Source organism: Colossoma macropomum, unplaced genomic scaffold (genome assembly GCF_904425465.1).
Source record: "Colossoma macropomum unplaced genomic scaffold, Colossoma_macropomum, whole genome shotgun sequence".
Taxonomy (NCBI): Eukaryota; Metazoa; Chordata; class Actinopteri; order Characiformes; family Serrasalmidae; genus Colossoma; species Colossoma macropomum.
Window position 1 is genome coordinate 17,352,542 of NW_023494796.1, and position 20,524 is coordinate 17,373,065.

The 20,524-nt window shown below is 38.4% G+C and overlaps 1 protein-coding gene across 4 annotated transcripts in view; it reads right to left on the bottom strand.

Annotated features, from left to right (window-relative positions):
* trim2a (tripartite motif containing 2a) overlaps positions 1 to 20,524 on the bottom strand; it is a 52,625-nt gene that overhangs the window by 9,112 nt on the left and 22,989 nt on the right. For 3 of the 4 annotated variants that reach the window (XM_036582989.1, XM_036582988.1, XM_036582987.1), the window contains exons 2-5: positions 9,068 to 9,246; positions 7,625 to 7,865; positions 5,443 to 5,594; positions 3,543 to 3,723 (exon numbers count right to left, since the gene is read on the bottom strand). In XM_036582989.1, coding sequence (XP_036438882.1) covers positions 3,543 to 3,723; positions 5,443 to 5,594; positions 7,625 to 7,865; positions 9,068 to 9,201 — 708 coding nt within the window. In that variant the 5' untranslated portion in view covers positions 9,202 to 9,246. Of the gene's footprint in view, positions 1 to 3,542; positions 3,724 to 5,442; positions 5,595 to 7,624; positions 7,866 to 9,067; positions 9,247 to 17,233; positions 17,648 to 20,524 lie in introns of those variants that run through there. The other variant, XM_036582990.1, reaches the window with a different exon arrangement.

A 20,524-nucleotide genomic window follows, 5' to 3' on the forward strand; every position in this document is an offset into this window, starting at 1 on the left:
TAGCCTAGCAACCTTAGCAACCACCTGGGATTCTACAGCAATGGCCTAGCAACACCTTAGCAACCACCTGGGATAATGCAGCAATGGCCTAGCAACACCTTAGCAACTACCTAGGATTCCATAGCAATGGTCTAGCAATATCTTAGCAATCACCTGGGAACACACACACACACACACACACACACACACACACACACACACACTTCCTAAACCGCTTATCCTTCTAGGGCGCTATACCAGCAGCCATTGGGCGGAAGGCAAACAGCAACGTGGATTTGTTTTAACAACCACCTCAGCAAATTGCTAATATGCTAATAGGCTTATCCTGTAATATTCAGTGTTAAGTATTAAGTTTACGAATTTACTTAATTAACTGTAAAAATGCATCAAACACAGTATTTTACTCTCAAAAGCAAATTTAACTAAGCTAATATTATTTGTTAATGACAAATACAGGGAAAAAACAAAGTTGGCAAAATAAAAAAAGCAAAATACATTCAAATGCATTAAGAATACATTTTTAAATAGAATTGAATCATGAGATTCCCTAGAGGTGGGAAATATGACAATATTTATCATTATCATGATAATATGCTTCCCTGAGTATATTGTGGATATCATCAGCACATACAGAACCAACCAACTGCATATTTCTTTAGAAAGAGTTCTGTTTATTGGATTCAGTGCAGAGCAGTATGTAAAATGTGAATAAAAATCATTGTATTCATTGATTTAGATGCCAGTTTTTAAATGTGGCATGAGTTTCGCCATATCGCCCACGCACCCATGCACCACCAGACATCACTTACACAACTACAAAATACCCTCCCTTACCTGCAACACATGAGCTGGTCAGAAATACACACACTACACATACAAATGTCAAAAACTATGTAGAATAGCTCGAAACATGAACAGTAATTATCCAACAAAGGCACTTTCCTGGAATCAATGAAAGTATTTTTGAACACTGCTGTCCTTGACTATGTAGTCTGCTATAATAAATCTCACATACAGTCATGATTTACGTAACCAAGACTGCCACCATTTCTAGCCTGCATAAGAAATATGACTGATATGACGGCTTGTTTACTTACAGTTCGACGCCTTCTGCCTCAATGTTATCTTTAGTCTTTCCACACAACTGAGGCTTTTAGTTTGACAGACACTTTCTCCACTAATAATAAGTAACATACATTGAATGCATGTCTTGTTATCATACCTGATCAGGCAATAACTCGCAGTATGGACACAATACTAATAAATACAAATCAGCAGTAATTGGCCGGCTAACTAAAAGTGTTAAAGGCTTCCCACTTTATCTTTTTCCAGTGAAGTATTCTGGAAGCTTTAAAAGGCTATGCAAGATTTGTTACTTGTTAAGTTATTTGTTATTTGTTAAGTTCATATGAATAAATCCCCTTTGTAAAAGCCTCAGATTACTTCTTTGTTTAAGCTTAATTGCCAAAATGGCCCAAAAGACATCAGATCCTGTAGATGATATCAGTTCAAATCTTATATATCACAACAGCTCCCAGCCACCTCACCTCCAGCTCCTCATTGCTGTGCTCATCCATCAAAACCAACTCAGAACAAATTCTACTCAAGCTATATCACTAGTCCTGTTGTCTGTGTCTTCAGTGTACAGCCTGAGGCCAGACTGCTTCGCGTGTGGCTGTTGGGCTGGCTTTCCAGGTGAATCATTCCCATGTGACACAACCTACGTTGCCAGGGCTCCAGTTTGAGCCACATGGTAGCCTGTGCTGCGTAGTTGCATGACATGTTTAATCATCTACTAGTGCCGGATGGCAGTGTCAGACTGTGGGAGGATCCAAGGTGGAGGCTGTATAAACATTTAAAGCAGAACAAAGGGACGTCATGAAAAACTCTGTAGTATGTAAACTACACTGATCTACTCTTCTAAACATTTGCAGTAACTATTTGTGCATTTTGTACATTTTAATTACCCAACAGCAATATAAAGTACTGAAAAATAGAAATCAAGTCCCACTAGAGGTCTTCTGCAAGGACATGATACGGACATGCTTCCACAATGAAGACTTACCTGACTCATCTGCAATTTTAAACAGCTCCCCTTTATGGAGTTTTCTATTTATTTTGTCCATTGCGAAGTTAGCAAGACCATTAACAAGGTATTTTTTTTTGCACACAAAGTTTTTTTTACACAAAATGCACTAAAATGCATATAGAAAGCATGCGAGACAGAAAATACATGAGAGTGTGTAAATTTAACTAGTCACATTCCTTGCAATAAAAACAATCACATTATAAAAACCTGACCACTTGAAAACAAACTGAATGTGAAACACCATACCGAACACAGCCCAAAACTCAACACTTTGTAGAGAGAGAGCGTACAGGAGTGAAAAGGCAAAGAGGCTAAAATGTATGGATATAAATTATTACAAAAATATGTTTAGGTATGAATATAATATAACTTTAAAAATCTACTGAAAAATGCTCATTAGAACAGAAAACAAACCCAAGTCCAATGTATTTTAAAAAAACGGTTCCGACTCGAAACCCAATATTTTTCTGAGAGAGAAAGAGAGCGAGAGAAAGTTAGAGAGAGCACAAGAGACAAAATGCATGAGTGTGCAAAATTTATGTAGACATATTCCTACAATGAATCGCTCATTAGAAAACAACTTCAAGCCCAATGTTGTGTGTGAAAAAATAGTCTTCTACTTCTGTTGTATAGGAAGAAAGAGACAGAGTGTCAGAAAGAGAGTGTGCAAGAGAAATGCATGAGTTAAAAAAAACAACACAAATCTACTAAGTAAAGAAAAATCATTCATTTGAAAACAAACCCGAGCCTGAAGTGATATGTGAAAAATCTCCCTGGACCCAAAATCTCCCTGAAACACAAATTTTATCCCTCAAATTTTGAGAGAGAGTGTGCAAGATGGAAATGTGTGAGCAAATGTGCAACAGACCTCTAAGCCACAAGCCTTTTCTGCTTTTTCCTGACAGTTTTTTGTAAGGCTGTATAATAATACAGTACTGTGATTATATTGCTACATATTGCAATTATAGTACATCTATAAATCTATTAAAAGCAGAGTGGTGAATCGGCAGATTAAAGAGGGTCTGGTTTATTTTAGTCAGAATAATTTACTTTTGGTGGATTACATGAATATCTTGATTCATCTAAAGTCCTACAGAAATGCATATCTTAACCTGTGATTGGTCAGAATGCTCACAGAAAAAAAAAGAGCAGTTATGGGGCTCTTGAAGCCTGTGCAGCCCAAGTTTCTGATGTTTTTTACTCATGCCAGTGGTTCTCGCTTTTAGCCTACAAGATACCGAGAAACTTCTGACCTCACTTTAAAGATTTTATTATTAGCTGATGAGTGGAGTCAGACCTGTTTCAGCATCCAAACACAAAAAGGCACAATGCATGGCGTCCAACATGCTGGGAATGAGAGTTGTTTATCACTGTAGGCACATCTATAACAGAAACTGGTTTGAACCTTTTCAGCCAAAGCCAGTCTCTGCAGGGCTAAACTAGATATACTCACTTTCTGTTTGAGCCCATAGTTGACCTCCAGCTCCATAAGCAGGACGCTCTTGCGCACATTGAGTGTCTTCTGCAGCTCATCAAAGGTGGCGTGAATGTCTTCCTCAATTGTGCTCTTCTGATTGGTCAGCTGCTGCAGGATCTCAGATAGCACCTGCAAGGCAGAATCGATCTCCGGAAGTCTGGAAAGGTCAAAAGAGACAATGAGACAATGACTTGTTCTTCCTCTCCTGCTTTTACTCCATCTCTCTCTCTCTCTCTGTTTAAAGTTTGATATACACTTAGTAGCAATATAATCTATTCAAGATGTGGCAAAAAGACATCAGTACTCACAACTGTACCCTAGATGGGGCCAATGTGGCACAGTCTGGTAATCTGATTCCTCCAGTAACTATGCTGAAACTGTTCAACCTTTTGGCTGTAGTCATTAAACAATAAAGGACCTTTATTTTTGAGAACACTGCCATGCAAATTCATACCAGTACAAAATTAATTCCAATTCCAATTTCAATTAATTAATTTTGAATACCTAACTTATTTAAATAGACACTTGATCACCTCCAAAGAAAAGCCATATATTAACCAGTCCTCCCTTGTTTTGGATTATCAGTTATATTGTTTTCTGTTTTCTTTTCTACAACCTTTCGCAATAAAAAGCCAAAAAGTTATGGTTTATTTTCCTTTTAGTGACCCGTGTATTTTACATAATGGGCATCAAACAATGCCATACCATGCTTCTATGATTTTCACAGAGAAAATACTATATATACTGTTTTTCATTTAATATTTTCACTTCATATTCTCTGTGGTAGCACTCTATAATCTCTAGATCCTTTTGAACATATTCAGTAGGGATGGCTTACATGGCAAAAAGTAACATTGCAATATTTACAATATCTTTTTATTGTCCAAGTTTAGGGGCGGCCTGAGTTCGGTTCCTCGGCTGGTTTCCTCCCACAGTCCAAAGACATGCAGTCAGGGCAGCTAAACATGCTAAATTGCCCCTAGGTGTGAACGTGTGTGTGAATGTATATGTCTGTCTTGTCTGTGATGGACTGGCGACCTGTCCAGGGTGTATCCTGCCTTTCGCCCAATGAACGCTGGGATAGGCTCCAGCACCCCACAAACCAGAAGGATAAGCGGTTTAGAAAATGTGTGCCTGAGGTTAAATATAGTGGGGGGAAAAAATAAAACACTAAATTTGCCATAACTTTTGCACAGGCCACATTTTATGTTTATGTTCAGAGTGATAACTGATAATTAGTTTCACTGAGAGCACCCAAACTTTTGCATATTGTCAGCATCCCAAAAATAAATAAATAAATAAATAAATAAATAAAAATAATAATATATTTCCATTTTTGGCCATTTTTATTTTTCTACATCTTTTGAACACAAGAACTGTCCTTTTATAATGAATGGACCTACAAACATGCTCCAATCACGTCTTTACATTATCCTATATTAACAGTGCAGAAAATCTTTGCCTTCTGTTGAAAAGTTACCATTGTGGAAATGCGTGTTTTTCTCTGGACAGCGACGACATGACTGTATAATATATAATGGCATAATCTGCTAATCTCCAATTAGCTCCTTGTTACTATGCAGTTTTAATTTGACAGTGTAGTACCACTTCTTAGTGTTTGCAGGCTCAACAATTGTTCTGAATTAAGCATTCTATTATATAACTATTCATTCAAATTAATTTATAACTATTCATTCAAAGTATTTTTTAAAGAGGCATGCAACTGGTCTGTTTTCCATGTGCCCAGGAAAGAAAGTCCATTTACAATAATGATAATGATAACATATTGTCCTATTACCTGCTTCTAATATTAGAAACTTTTATGCTGGCTGCTTAAGAATCTATTGAGTCCACAACCATTCAGTTGACTGCTTACCTCTTTTTGACTGCATCTAGCTGCTCCTGCAGGGAGGCTTTATGCTGTTCCAAGACGTCTTTGAGCGGGACTGTAGCATGTTCTGCGTGCTCTCCGCTAGTGCACTCCTCACACATGGCTGTCTCACATGGTGGGCAGTAAAACTCCATCACCTGCCAAAGGCACCAGCCATAAGCTCAAGCTGTTTCAGTTTAGTTCACATGCTTGTGTGAACACGAAAAGGCAAATATAGAAGAACCAGGCATGGTAAAAAAAATTCTTCAGCTTACTGTAGAGCTACACTACTGCTGAGATACTGAATGTTCTGGGCCTCACTGCGAAAGTTTGGAATGTCAACATTCCTCCAGTGAGTGCAACGGTACAGAGGAACAAGATACTGAACATTCCAAAAGATAAAGCTGTACGCAACACAGTCAAACTTGCGTTTTCCCAACCGTAACCTTAGAAACAAACTGCAGAGTGTCACAGAGTTCTGTAAAACTGTAATAACAATGTTTTTAACAGTCAAACTTTTAAAGCTTGTATCTGCTAACAGTGATTATTTGTACCATTCTGCTGGACTGTATGTTCTCGAGCCATTTCTAGACATTATGTATTTGAAATGACAGTAAATTTTGAGGTCTTTCACAACCATCATGCTTGGGTATCACACAACTGACCTAGTAACTTTGCAACAGTTACTACTGCTTTGTATTAGTGGTAGGTCATATGAGGGGTGAGTTTATTGATTTTGAAGAAAGAAAAACTACTGTCATCTTCGTCTTTTGGTCCACTGACTCTTGCAGTTTTCAACATATTTTTGACACCGATCCAACTCCGGAATATTTGGTCTCATTGGGAATGCAGATGTTTTGGTCCCAAAATGGTTTTTGTACAATTATTTTTAAATGACAGCATTTTTTTTCCTATAGGAATGAATTGCAAAACTAGGTGGTCTCCTATTTGTGCTCAACATTTATATCACCAAGATATAAGCAACACCCAGTTAACCACCTAGGATGCCCTTCCAACCACCTATCAACACCTTAGCAACCACCCGAAATACCATGGCAACCTCGTAGCAAGACCCTAGCAATCCCCTAAAACACCACTGCAACCACCTGGGACACAACTGCAGACACCTAGCAACACAAAAGCAACCAACTGGCATACCACAGCAATACCCTGTTGACCACCTACTAACCACCTAGCAACACTCCAGTAACCACTTGTAATACCATAGCAACCAATTAGCAACACTGTAACAACCACGTGGAACGCCATGACAACTGACTAGCAATACCCTGGCAACTACCAGAGGTGCTATAGAAACTGGTTAGCAGAAGCCTAGCAACACCCTGGGATACCATAGCAATCACCTGAAATACTGCTGCAGCCACCTGTGAATTAATTGCAACCACCTGGGATACCCCAGCAACACCCTAGCAGCTACCTATTAACCACCTAGCAACACCCTAGCAACCACCTGATATGCCGTAGCAACCAACTAGCCACACTCTAGCAACCACCTGGGACACCATGGCAACCACCAAGCAGTACCCTAGCAACCACCAGCAACATAGCAAACATCCTTGCAACCACCTGGAATACCACAGCAACCACAAAGTAATATGCCAACCATAGAAACTACTTAGTAACTTAGTAAAATCCTAGCAAACAACAGGGATACCGTATAAACCACCTAGCAACACCACAGCAACTTCCTGGGAATTGCTTAAGCTGCACAATCACTCTACATCGTCTTCAGAAAATGCACTTTCTAGTAAATAACTGCTATTACTAAGTTTAGTGTTCTACCTTAGTGCGTAATTTAACATTATTTGTGCTTTATCCAAAAAGGTGGAACAACACTGAAAAAGAAGGCCTATTCCTCAGTGTAAATTTAAAACTTGAAAGTTTTAATTGTTTTAATTTAAGTTACTTTTATTTATGCTACTAAACTACAAGTTGTTTTGGGGGTATTTACAAGCCATTTTTGGGTTCATCGCTATGTGCATGATATAGTAAAACCGATATCATGGATTAATATTACACCGCTATTCACTTGTATACCAGCATACTTCCCAACTTTGGTCCCTATTAGCTTTGCCGCACAGGGCATGTTGCACTTCCAAAATCTTCAAAGCCTAAACTATAACAGCTTCTTTAATGGGATCATGTCATGTAGCTTCAGGCATCATACATTGCCTCCGTGGTTGGGGCAAGAGAGTGGCTGTCCTGTGGCCACGGCATCAATGGAGTCCAGTCCGGCGTGCTCGTCTCCTCGGCCGCTGTCCGGGCTCCTCTTCAGCACCTCCATCAGGTTGGTGATGAAGAAGTTGCTCTGCAGGGCCGCCACGCCTTTCTCTGGCAGGATGGATGTCTGGCGGCACACAGGGCACGACAGCGTCAGGCTGTGGGCCGGGATGTAGTTCTGCAGGCACCTGAACAACAGCACAGCATAATGTAGACCACATAAACAAATACAGCACAAATTATCTCCTGCAGCAAGAAAGGACACTGATGGGTCAATGATCTGATCCGTTCACTTCTTAAAAAAACAAATATATTTGACATAGAAGTTGGCCTGAATACATCTCTTCTATAATAAACACCTTTCAAATTTATGAACTTAACACGTTTTAAAATCTGTCAATTATCTTAAACATAAGTTACACTTACTATTATAAATCTCTGCATCATTCAGTCATTAGGATGTAAACAATGTCATTCAGAGTGGTTTGATGTGCTCCGTTCTAGTAAACTTGGAGAGTTAGAAATGTTCACAGTGGTGGTGATAAGAACCGTACACAAAATGTTTAATGCCTCTAAAAGTTCCCTCACAGAAAGTTAAAACTTGAAATAAAGAACACACTGCTTGATGTCCGAGACATTGTTTTACAGTAGGTTTGAGATAACAAACTTATACAAACATAGCCTAAAACATATATTTTGTTATTTACATTAAAATATTTATTTATGGCGGAGAGGTAAACAGTACCAAACCTTACATGATTTACTGCTATTTTACCATTAAAAACACTGCATATAAAAACTCAGAAGGCAAGTTTAGGTTCACTGGTGGTTTTGGACAGTAAATAAAATGGCTATATTTGTGTTGTAGACATTGTGATGCCTGGTTCCTATCACCACCACTGTAAAAAAATTAGTCGAAATGAGTGTAGTTCTCTACAACCAACCATTTCACACCAAACCACTCTGAATGACTTTGTTTTAATGCTTTAATACTTTAATACTTTCCTTGAAGCTCCTTATGACGAACTATGATGTCAAACATCTACGTTTTTATAAATACTAATATGCTTCTGCAGCTAATTCTCTTGTACCAGTGCAACATATGCCAATATCACCAGGCTGGTAGTACTGCTGTATTGAGAATGATCCACCTCTCGAGTACGATATATATGGTCAGTGGTAGTCTTATGGCGGTCTTTTTCAATTGACAGATGGGGTAGATGATGGCTGATCAATCATGCAGCAACAGATATGCTACAGTGAATAACTATAAACCTTACAATGTGAACCTACATAATTGGTGTCCTGCTAAAGTGGCCAAAAAGTACAGGAAGAAGGTACCAGATAAACTGGCAACCTTAGTGTATTCCAAGGTAAGGAAAGCTCATACCTTTCACAGAAGGTGTGGAGGCAAGGGAGGACCTTGGGGTTGTCGTAGCGATCCAGGCATATGCTACAGATCAGGAACTGCTTGTCGATCTGACGCACCACAGGGCTTGGAATGGTAGAGCTTTCACTGGCCATCCTAAAGCTCTTGCACAGCTCTCACGCTCTCTCTTTGCCTGCAGCCTGCACAGAGAGAGAGAGAAAGAGAAAGAGAGAGAGAGAGAGAGAGAGAGAGAGAGAGAGAGAGAGAGAGAGAGATGGAGTTATTGTTGTAAAACACATCATAAGACACAGCCATGCAACCACAGACAAAAATAAAAGTTCTATTTAAAAATATTTTGGCCCACAGAAGGCCAGCAGGTGTCAGTGGTGATTTCTATGAGTACAAGATGTATCCACTTCACTGCATGTAGACATACACATCGCCAGCTAGAGATGGACAACAGTACTGATGTTTTAATCAATCTGTAACCAAATAATATAAAGGCTAACCTGATAAAAATATATCTTTGTGATTTCAACAGTGAAAATGCCAAAATTCAGATATCGGTAAAAGTATATTAAATATTTACTAGATTAGGTCTGCATTAGCTTTAACCAAACTGTCCAATCTATGCCTTTATGTGCTTATTTATCAAGCTTTTGTTGTAAAGAATAGCTGTTTAAAGACCAATTATGATTGTTAAATGATTAAAACAACCAAAGTTTAGACCCATCTCTCCATCCATATACCTGGGTTATAATTATTTTCACTTTTTTCAGCTTTAAATACACATTTAAGACAACATTACCAGTTAAAGAAAACACATATTCATGCAAAGATGAATTTGCTAAAGGATCAGGATAGGAAGTATTGACAGTACTGCCACTACACCAAAACAACTTTTTGCAGTATGATACTTCAAAAACTAGACTGCCATCTTCACGGTCTTCCCTAAGGTACTTAGGCCTAGAGGCCCCCAAATTAAGCTTGTTGTCTTTCAAGCCTCTATTCAATGACTCTCTGGCCTTTTCTGCGCACACTGGTTAGGCCATGCTGTAGTAAGAAGGAATTAGAGAGACTAGAAGGGTCAAATTCAGGCCATGGCGCAGATGAAGGAGCGTGATCCGGCACTGCCCTCTACTGGGATCCAGTCTGGAACTGCAGTGATTTTGAACTTGCCAAGGAACAGTTTGACCAAAACTACTAATTTGGCTAACGATCAATGACAACTAGCCGCTATCAATTAACATGGCATTTGACTAATTGCTGTTGTTAGCCTTTATTTACTGCACTTTAAATAGGTCTAACTCTTGTTGGATGGTGCTGAATAACAACTACAGAAGAACAGACTGAGGGCAACTGGAAGGAGATCAAAGAGGTAAAATATCAAATGCTCTCTAGGAATGCTCAGCAAATAGTTCAGCTGCTGATGTGCAGAAACTAACAGAACAAAAGACTACACATCACTGCGGCTGTACTGTCAATCTAGAGGAATAATGGGGATTATTTGTCTCTGTTGAAGAAGCCAGTGTCTCAATAATTCACGCGTTAAAGTTAGCTTAAAGAGTGGGATTTTTATCTGTCAGTCACATACAATACATTTAAGATCATGAGATTCTCTATACAGACCCATATACATGTTCAGTACCGATTTTTCAGGATTTCGAAGAGGCCTCATAAAGTTGACAGCAAAAGGGCAGTTAGATTCCCTTGCAGTAGCATAAGTATCATAAAAATACATTTGAAAAAGTCTTGTACAGCTAAGCTTTTAAGCAAAGGAGGCTACAGCACTCGAGAGATGTTGCCAGAGGAAAGCAGAAAACAGCCTTCACAGCAGTAAATCATTCAGTGTAAGAGAAGAAAGGAAGAGGCTATTCTTTTACAGAGCAGAGTGCTGACCCTTAGAGCCAGTCCACACTCAGTGCTGACCGGAGCAGGACTGTGCAGCTTTAAATGTGTGCGTGCGCACACGTCACGTTAATGCCACAGTGCCCAATACCAGCAATTTCTAAAAACAGACTTTCAGAGTCTTTGGACAAAGAATAAATGGCTATGGTGTGGATTTAGGCAGTCGTAAAAACTGAAAGTGAAGATTCCAGCTTACATTTATTGTTATGGAAGGCAGTAATCTTGTGGGAACAGTACCTAAATCTCTTCCTACACACGACTGAGAAAGGCGTGATGATATACTCTCCATCTATAAAAGTAGACCAAGGTTGCCTAAAAGTGAAGACAACATTTAAAGGCATGGTCAGAAAAATGAGAGCTGTCCAGTAGGGGTGTGACGGTACACTCTGCCTACAATTTGATCAACGATACTGGGTTCACAATTCAGCATTCTCACGATATTTTGAATAAAATTCAAATGAGGAACAATCATGACTATAATTACGTTGTTGCACAACTTGCTAGTAACACTAGAGTAGAGTAGGGAGGCAGGAGAAGTGCTAGTGTGGTATTAAAACAATGCAGTTGTGTTAGACATAATTAATAGAATGTCTATTCTAAGAGTTAAGAGGTTTGCATTGTGATAAAATGATGGTAAGATGCACTGCTACCCCCCCTCTTCTGCCCAAGTACATTTTAGTACCCTAGCGTGCTCACAATGTAAATAATGAACCCTCAAAGGCAGTGCTGTGCAATGTGACAATAATGATGTACATGCTATGAGAAATTAAACCTACATGAATACAAAAAAGATCACAGGTGCACACATTCAGTAGACCTCCGTGTTTATGTGTGTATATGTCCATTCAATATTTTGAGTCCAAAGGCTCATGGAAGTTGTACTGAGTTATTCATCAGTTAGTCAGTTATTCCTGAGCTGTTCAAACTACAAGGTATGTGCAATATCGAACATTTCCCCACTGCCCAAGTCATCTGCACAAGTGTAGTCCTGCAACTGCAACGCAGGTTAAGGTTGTGTAAGGTAGAGGAAATTGTAGTACAAAATGTACAAAATGGCCAAAAGTTGTTCAGTTTGGGCTGCAATGTCACACATAAAGACAGCAATAATTAGGGATATTACAGTTTGCCTGTGAAGTCCTCCCATAAGACTGTTCTGGATTAATAAGATGAAGCGCCCCCCTCTGTTCCTATTGTCTTTGCTATCTTTAGCCTATACACACACACACCACACACACACACACCACACACACCACACACACACACTCTACTTTAAACCTTTCAATAAATATGCTGTTCGCATTAAATACCACATCTTAAATAACAGTGAGTCTAAACTTTAGATAAACCATTTTCCTCCTCGCTTTGAAATGTATGATTCCAATCAGGCAAGCATTACTGCTGGAGCGGATTTCCACACACTCAAAGATGCAGAATTGCTGGAGTGCTAACAGCGCCCCCTTGAGGGGAATCTGACTTTATCTGTACATTTCATAGAATGAACATTAAGGGCATTTTCACACTTGAGCCCACACCCAAGACTGATTCTGGGCTTGTCTGAATGAAGGGCTCATTGTCTCTGATTTGCTTTCACACATCTGAACTGTGGATCAATCACACAATTCCATATGTCACTTTTCTGCATGCAAGTTTACAATATTATCGGATACAAACCCTCAAACAGCAACAGTACTTTACCATTTACTCATTCGGCAGACTTACAGTGTAATCATGTTACAGAGGTTGGCGAATATAACATCAGAAGTGTTGCCCATGGACTCATGTTGGTGTAGAGTGGTGTGCTTGTCTGGATGAAAAATCAAACGTCCTTCTACCATGAGGAGGGCAGTGGTATTATCCACTACCCTGTACAACCTCAGTGACAGCCAACCAACAGACAGTCCAAGAGTTTTTAAACTCAGATAAAGCCCGTATAAAGCCATTTAAACCAACATGTTCTGGGGTAGTCATTACCTGGTCTGAGTTTTTCAGAGAGTAATGTGTGATATAGTTAGGGCTGTATTATATCTACTTATTAATCTGACAATTATTTCTGACATTTATTTAATTAATGCTGAAATAAGGATAACTGTAGGCCTGGAGCACCTCAAACCTCTAGAGTCCCCTCTCTCACTGTCTCAGCCAGACATGTTAGAAAGGATGAGTCATTCGCTCTGTCAGTAGGTGGATATTGCTGACCTTGAGCTACAGAATACCACCTTGCTCGCTTTAAATATTACAAAAGCATTTTTCTGACAGTCAACAGTCATATTCCCCACCCTCATGCAAGCTACAAGCATGAATCATACCCACATTGAGCCTTCATCTAATACAAGCATAGCTTCATTGTTATGGAAAAAACGAATCAATAATTCTTACAGAATAAATGCCTTTGTTTTCATAATAATCATGAGTTATAGTGACGAAGACCTGGTTTGCATGAAAAACAGCAATGTCCGCAAGACTTTAGTATCTTAATTCAACTGAAATTGATTTTTTAGCCAGACCAATTCTTTTCAACATTTTAATGGGTAAGGCTAACGAAATTCAAGGTATTTAGCATAGCCCATACACTATGGAGAAAAATGCTTATATTGATTTTCTCATTGCAGTATCCTGCATCTTTAAGCATGGTGGCTAAAATGCAACTAAAATACAACCTCATCCAGCCTGAGAATGCAGAAAATCAAGATGCAGTGCTACTGCCACAAGGAATCAACATATTCCTGTCTTTTTCACAGTATTTAGGCTATAATTCGTCTGAATTCAGCAGCATTACTCTTAAGATAGTACTTCTTAAGATTCTATGCCATAAAGAAAATACTAGGCAGAAAAATCAATGTCTTAATCAATTCCCTGAAGCAGTAACCCTGCATCTTTAAATCAAAGATGTCTTTAGATCTAAGAAGAAACTAAAACATGGTGTAATTCAAAATGATTTATCACTCATAGCTAGAGGTGGGCGATACGGCAAAAATGTAGTATCAAAAAGTTTTAACGATACACACAATATGATACAATATTTAGTTTTTCTGATATGTAATAAGTTGGAACAGACAAAGTAGTGCCACATTTAAAAAAATATTATCAAAAATTGATATGCAAGTAAGTCATAATTCCTATAATACAATTACTTTAATTCAACATTTCACTAAATCTAATTAAACAGGACTAATTGTGCTCACTTCGTAATCAAATATGCAGTTGGGAAATGGTTTTAAACACTGGCGATATCCACGATATTCTCAGAAAAGCATATTGTGACATATTGTGAGGCAGTTTATCACAATAAAGATTAATAGATTAATATTGTTATACTGCCCAGCTCTTTGAAACAAGATGAGAAATTCTGCTGGAATTAATTCTAACACATTCTAAAACAATTATGTTTGTAAGCAGATTTGAAATAAATTTGATGAAAAGTTACTAATGTGCATACAGTTTTGCGGAAAGAAAAATATCTTTTTGTTACGTTTTTGTAATTTATTGACATCAAAACAAACATAAGTCAGAAGTGCAGCCTCAAAGCTATTGATACATAAATAAAAAATGAATGTAATTGTAAATCATTGCGTAACTCACTATATATTTACATATGTAATTACATAATTGCATTTAAATAGTACAGCAAAACAACTATGATGACATGACATCTAAAGGCTAAGAATGTTGGCAAAAATTCAGCTTCTGAGTCGTCCAGACTGACATCCTCACTGTTAAACAGACAAAGCCTGAGACATAGGGAACTTGACAGAGCACCGCACGCTTATATAGGCCAGGTCGAGACTCTCTGGATCAGCGAAAGCCTCTGAAAACAGTACAGAGTTCCTGGCCCTGAGGGCATCCGTCATTCCATTCAAATGAACTGGAACATAATTCAACCAGAGAAGGAGACCATATCGCCATAGCAACGCAGATAAAGCAAGGAAAGGGGGTCAGAGACATATGATCCAGAGCGACAGACATGAAGGAATGAGAGGCAGGGCCTGATTCTGATTCAGTGGGAAACGACCTGCCTGGCTCTTTTCCACTAAATTTATAGAACAAGGAGAACGGATCTTCTTTCAGCTGTGCTTCATGAACTTGACAATAAACATGACTGATAAATCACAATACTTGAAGACATTCTCTCAGTATAATATATGTATCGCGATATTTAGCTTCTCTGAGGCTTGAGAAGTTGGACTGTCAAAATGTGGGAGCAAATCTGTACTCTCTTTAAAAGGCTATGGAAAGCTATGAGTACAATGATTTATAACCTTTTGTGCACAAAATCAAGCTTTTTTAAGAAAGACAAGGAGAAAACAAAATTATTTGTCTCAAGTCTAGGCATAGTGAGGAATACAGGCCTCTTTATTCTCTTTAAAATCATGTCCTTAAGAGAACTGGGAAGTGAATTTACTTAATTAGTGAATTTGCAGCATCACTGATTTGATGTCTACAGTGCAAATGCATTGAAATGGGCGTGATGGATACCTGCAGTGAACTGGCATTTACTTAGAGATGGAAGGTGACCTGCTTTAATATAGCAGAACTATATCCATGCCTTTGAATTTAAGCAAAACATAAAAAACAGACCCAAACTCTAAAAGCAATATGTGAAGAACAGCATTTTTAAGAATCTTATGCAATTCTGTTACATAATATTGTTCACCAGGTGGTTTAAGAGCTGTCGCACTAGGCAGCTTGTTTGGGTGGCTAAATTCTAGCCAATGCCTATGCAAACATCACATGACGTCAAGCCACACTTCGGAGTTCCTGGTTCTGCACACTCTCACTGCGGATCAACTCAGTGCCTCCATCACCTAATGGAAACACTAGAGTTATGTTAATAATATGTTTGCAGCAGTAATCAGAATATTGTGGATAGTCATACAGACGTAACTGTACCACTGCAATCCATTTGCTTGAAAGTTTCCAGTTAAAACAGCCATTAAGCACAAATTATGAATTTTTCAGCTTTAGAAAACATATTTAACCAAAAATAACACAGAAGCCTCAAAAACTATATATAATATTTTTTGCCTTTATTACAGCTTCCATTCTTTTTGGGGACTTGCTTATATTTTTCCTCCAAAGTTCAGTCTAAGAAGTTGGTTGCATTTTCTGCTTCTCACAATCCCAGTAATCCTAAAATTACTGGGATTGTGAGAAGAACAGTAGCCTCTTTTGAGTGACCTCCTCACTGTGGAAGGACGGCTGTTGATTTTTTTTTAATATCTGAAGCAGATTGATTTTCTCCTCTCTCTCAAAGAAAAAAACTGTTTGTCTGATGGGAACAGTTTTGGTGGTCTACCAGGGTCTTTCAGGTGATTGTTAGGAGGCTAATTTTCTCTACAGATTTTCATAATTTTTTGAACTACAGGTTTGATGAAAAATGGATAACCTGTACTTAATGACTGTTTTGAAAGGAGATTACATTTAAAAGGGGGGGGGGGTCTCTGGCTTTTGCATAGTGAATGGGTGTGTTCATTCATTTACTTGGTTCATACTGTAAAAAAAAAGACCAGTAGGAGAATTTCAAATCGACAGTTCACTGAGAGGGTAAAATGTAATAGACAATTTTAATAACCAAGCAGTCAGTTTTTAACTGATTAATCATGACAGCCCTGTCTAGAATATTTAAAAAAAAAAATTCTAAAAGTCAGAAAAATCTGCAGTGACGTGGAAGCCAAGTCACCCTCATATTGCTCATGCTGCCTCTGCCGAGATCTGTTACATAATATTTATGTAAGACAGCCGGTGCCATGTAAATGACTGCTGCTTTATGCTACAGTGACATCAAACAGAATATGTTATGCACATTCATAGAGTCCCAACTGAAAACAATCAAATCACTAAATTAGTTAGTACAGCCATGCAAAGACAGACTAAGTGGACGAAATCAAAGTTTACATGAATAAAGCAGAAAATACATTACGTTTTATATATATATATATATATATATATATATATATATATATATATATATATATATATATATATATATATATGAGTTAGACTAAACATGTCAGAATAAAAGATACAATACATGCAAGAAAATCCTCTGTATGAAATACTCTGTATGACCACACATTAGACTCAGACTATACATGTCAGAAAAATGAATATATATAAAGGCCAAACTATGATATTTGTCCATGTCTATGCTATACATGACTATGACAGATATATAAAGCTACAGATGAATGTGTTTAAGCAAGATGCACATCTAGAGAATGTCACATCACCTACTTCAGTGCAAAGCAAATGATGAAAAGGTGACATTCACAAAATTCCTACCATTAACCGGTCATCCTCAGCAATGCCCAGCCCACATGTTGACACCTAGTGATGCTCCAGCTCTCTGTGTGTAGCAGTGCAGAGATTTGAGCGCTGAGACTAAGCCAGAAAAGAGATGACGACTCATATCCAACTAACACTCCACACAGGGATTAGTGAATGAACAGGAGCGGATCAAATCACTTCGGCTAAGCCTCTCCCCTCAAGTCCTCATTAATACCATTCTCCTCTCTTTTTGTCTCTCTCTCTCTCATTCACTTTCTCTGCCTCCTTCCTGCTCTGATTTCGCACCCCCACCCACTGCCTCTCTCTCTCTCTTTCTTTTAAATCTCCCTCTGTCTTCCTTTCAATCTTACTCTCTCTCGGTTACTTTTTTGCAGTCTCACTTGGCCACCCATTCAAAGACCCCATCTCTTAAATGCTAACTCTCTAACTGACTCTTGGCACTGCAGCTGCAAAGCATTTTGGGATTTGCGATGCAGCATGGGTCAGCATTGCGGCCAATGAGACGAGAGAGAACAAGATTAGATGAGAGCAATATTGAGGGGTGGGGGGGGGTGGGAGAGAGACAGGAGACAGAGACGAGACAGAGAGAGAGAGAGAGAGAGAGAGAAAGAGAGAGAGAGAGAGAGGGGGGCAGGCAACTGCTTTTGTCAGCATGCATCATCAGTGCTGAGTCACTGCACAGCAAGTAGGCAGGAGGGAGAGAGAATAAGAGCGAGGAAGGGCTAGAAAATGAGAGCAAAAGACAGATACCCTTCCAAAAAATAAACATACTTATGTACATCAATAGTATACTTAGTAGTATATACAGAATACTAAAAGCATGTTTTTTTATTCCACATACTTTATGGAAATACAAATCTACACTTTCTTAAACAAACGTATATTTAAATTATCATCAACTTAAGTGTATTATTCAGAAGTATATTTTGAAGCAATGTCTTAACATTTTAGTTGCACCGTCTACTTAAGTGTAGTCATTTAAAAATATGTTTTAAGTGTGGCAGAATTTGTGTCTTAACAATTGCTTAAGTTAACTTCATTGCATCACAAGTCCAATTTAGAACAGAAAAGCATCTGTAAGCATAGATGTACTCATCATTTATCATCACTCAACAATACTTCATAAGAGTAAATGCACATTTTATTTGTTGAAGACAGCTAAGTGCATTTCGTGATAATGAAAATTTGAAATGCATTGAAATGCATCTTATTTGCGCTTTTCAAGTACATCCAGTGAGATATGTATCATTTTTAAAACGGATAGTTCTGGTCCTAAAATCTGATTGGTTGAGCTGTGTTCGAAGCCAAAATCCACGACATACCACACCTATGACCGCCTCACAACAACTGAACTCTGTATTACTGCGCTACAGCACGAAAAACCCTTCTGCCGTGAATGGAATAATCTTTGACTTTAATGCTGCTCACATGGACCACCGAGCATACTGATGAAGTAAGAGCCCGTTTTTTGTTTAAACTGAGGGGCTGGTGACTTTTGTTTTTAACTAGAACTGGGCTGGTCGGCTAGCTAACAGGCTAAAAGATAACCTAGCTAGCTAACAGCCCAAACAACTCCATCAATAATATCACAGGCTTGAATTAAAGCACTTGCGTTATGACTAACTGTAAAACGGCAGTATAAAGTCTTAAAAATGTCACTTGAAAGGATTACACGCTTCAAATGTTTGTGTTTCAGCCAGAAGTACCGTTAAACTCAGGCTGAATCCCAAACGGCTCCACTCTCCCTAAATAGTAGCTATGCTAGCTATGAAAGTTTAGAAATTCTCCGTCATGCCTTAAGAACACACTTCCTGTGATAAAATAGCAGTAACCCACGGCCTCTTGTGGCTTATTGCTTTAATATTCCAAATAAGCTGTATTATTTTAGCTGTTTGAAGAAAACACTCAACAGCACAAGTAAATGCATATATAATCATAGCTTAATGACAATTTAAATACATTTAAGTCATCATAAGTTGTTCCAAAATCATACATTTAGTATGTAATAAAGTATGTTTCAACTGTAAGCCTTAAAAGTATGTATTTTTCATGTTAAATACAAATGCACACCTAAATGCAATTTTTTTTTCACAAGGGTACAGAGAAAGAGAACGAGCGCAAAACAGGGAGAAAAGCAGACGCTTACGCCAAATGAGCAAGAACAAATGTGTGTGCGCAATTATGCAAATTCAAAGCTTGCCGGTTGGCAAGGATGCTGAATATTAAGCGGTCAGTTACGGGCTGCTTTAATCAAGGGCAAATTAAATTGTCTAAGGTTGCTGCCAAATCAGATAACATAATAAAAAGCATATAATGTGTTCAAATTTCCAGCCCACAATCACTGAGGTTAATGAGTGTGTGCACACTGCAGGGGTAAATATTTACTGCTTGAATGTCAAAAGCTAATCTGCAAATCCAGGACTTACTGGGGGGCATTTAACATCTATGGTTTCGTTCCCCTGATTTGCACCAAAGCAGGAAATAAAACATTGTTTTTTAGTAGTGATTCCTGATGAGCAGTAAGAACTTTATTGGGAAATAGTTTTTTTCCCCAGTTCATTTTTTCGAATTTTGTTTAGCAACACAACACAACAAAACACATTGAGACAAGTCACATGTAAACAATGAATTAATATCAACTTCAGAGGTGAGCCTGTCTGCTCTATCCAAACCCGCAGGACAGAATAAAGCGCATACATAGCGCTAGCCTGTGGTACGAATCAGAACATTGCCCTGTTGGTACAAAAAGATGGGTTGCGATAACAGCCATCAGATGCGGAACGTGGATTTCTTGGATCAGAAACATTTTCACTGCTTTGCTATGAGATCTAGACTTATGAATATTGTCTAAACTAGTGATATGGTTGTCCAAAAATTTGCTCAAAGCGGTCAACATTTTTTTTTGCTACAATTTACATATTTTCCAACCAGCAAGTAATACAGAAGGTTAAAACACTCAATAAAAGCACTGTAAAACATCTTACATATAGTCTGACATATGGTTAAAGGAAGTCAGCTTTTTGAGAAAATAAAGCCTTTGCTGCCCCTTTCCTTTAATAAATTCTGTACATTGATCCCTTTTCAGCTTAACTTCTAGGACAAGGGTTCCCTACCCTTGCCCTGCACGTTTTAGTGTTTTTCTGCTACCAAAACACCTGATCCAAAAAAAAAATCAGCTTATTAACAAACCCTTCATGAGTTGAAGTAGGTTTGTTGGGAGTTGGGAAAAGCAAACATTTGCAGGCCAGGACCAAGGATGAGAACCTGTGGTTTAGGACAACCCCA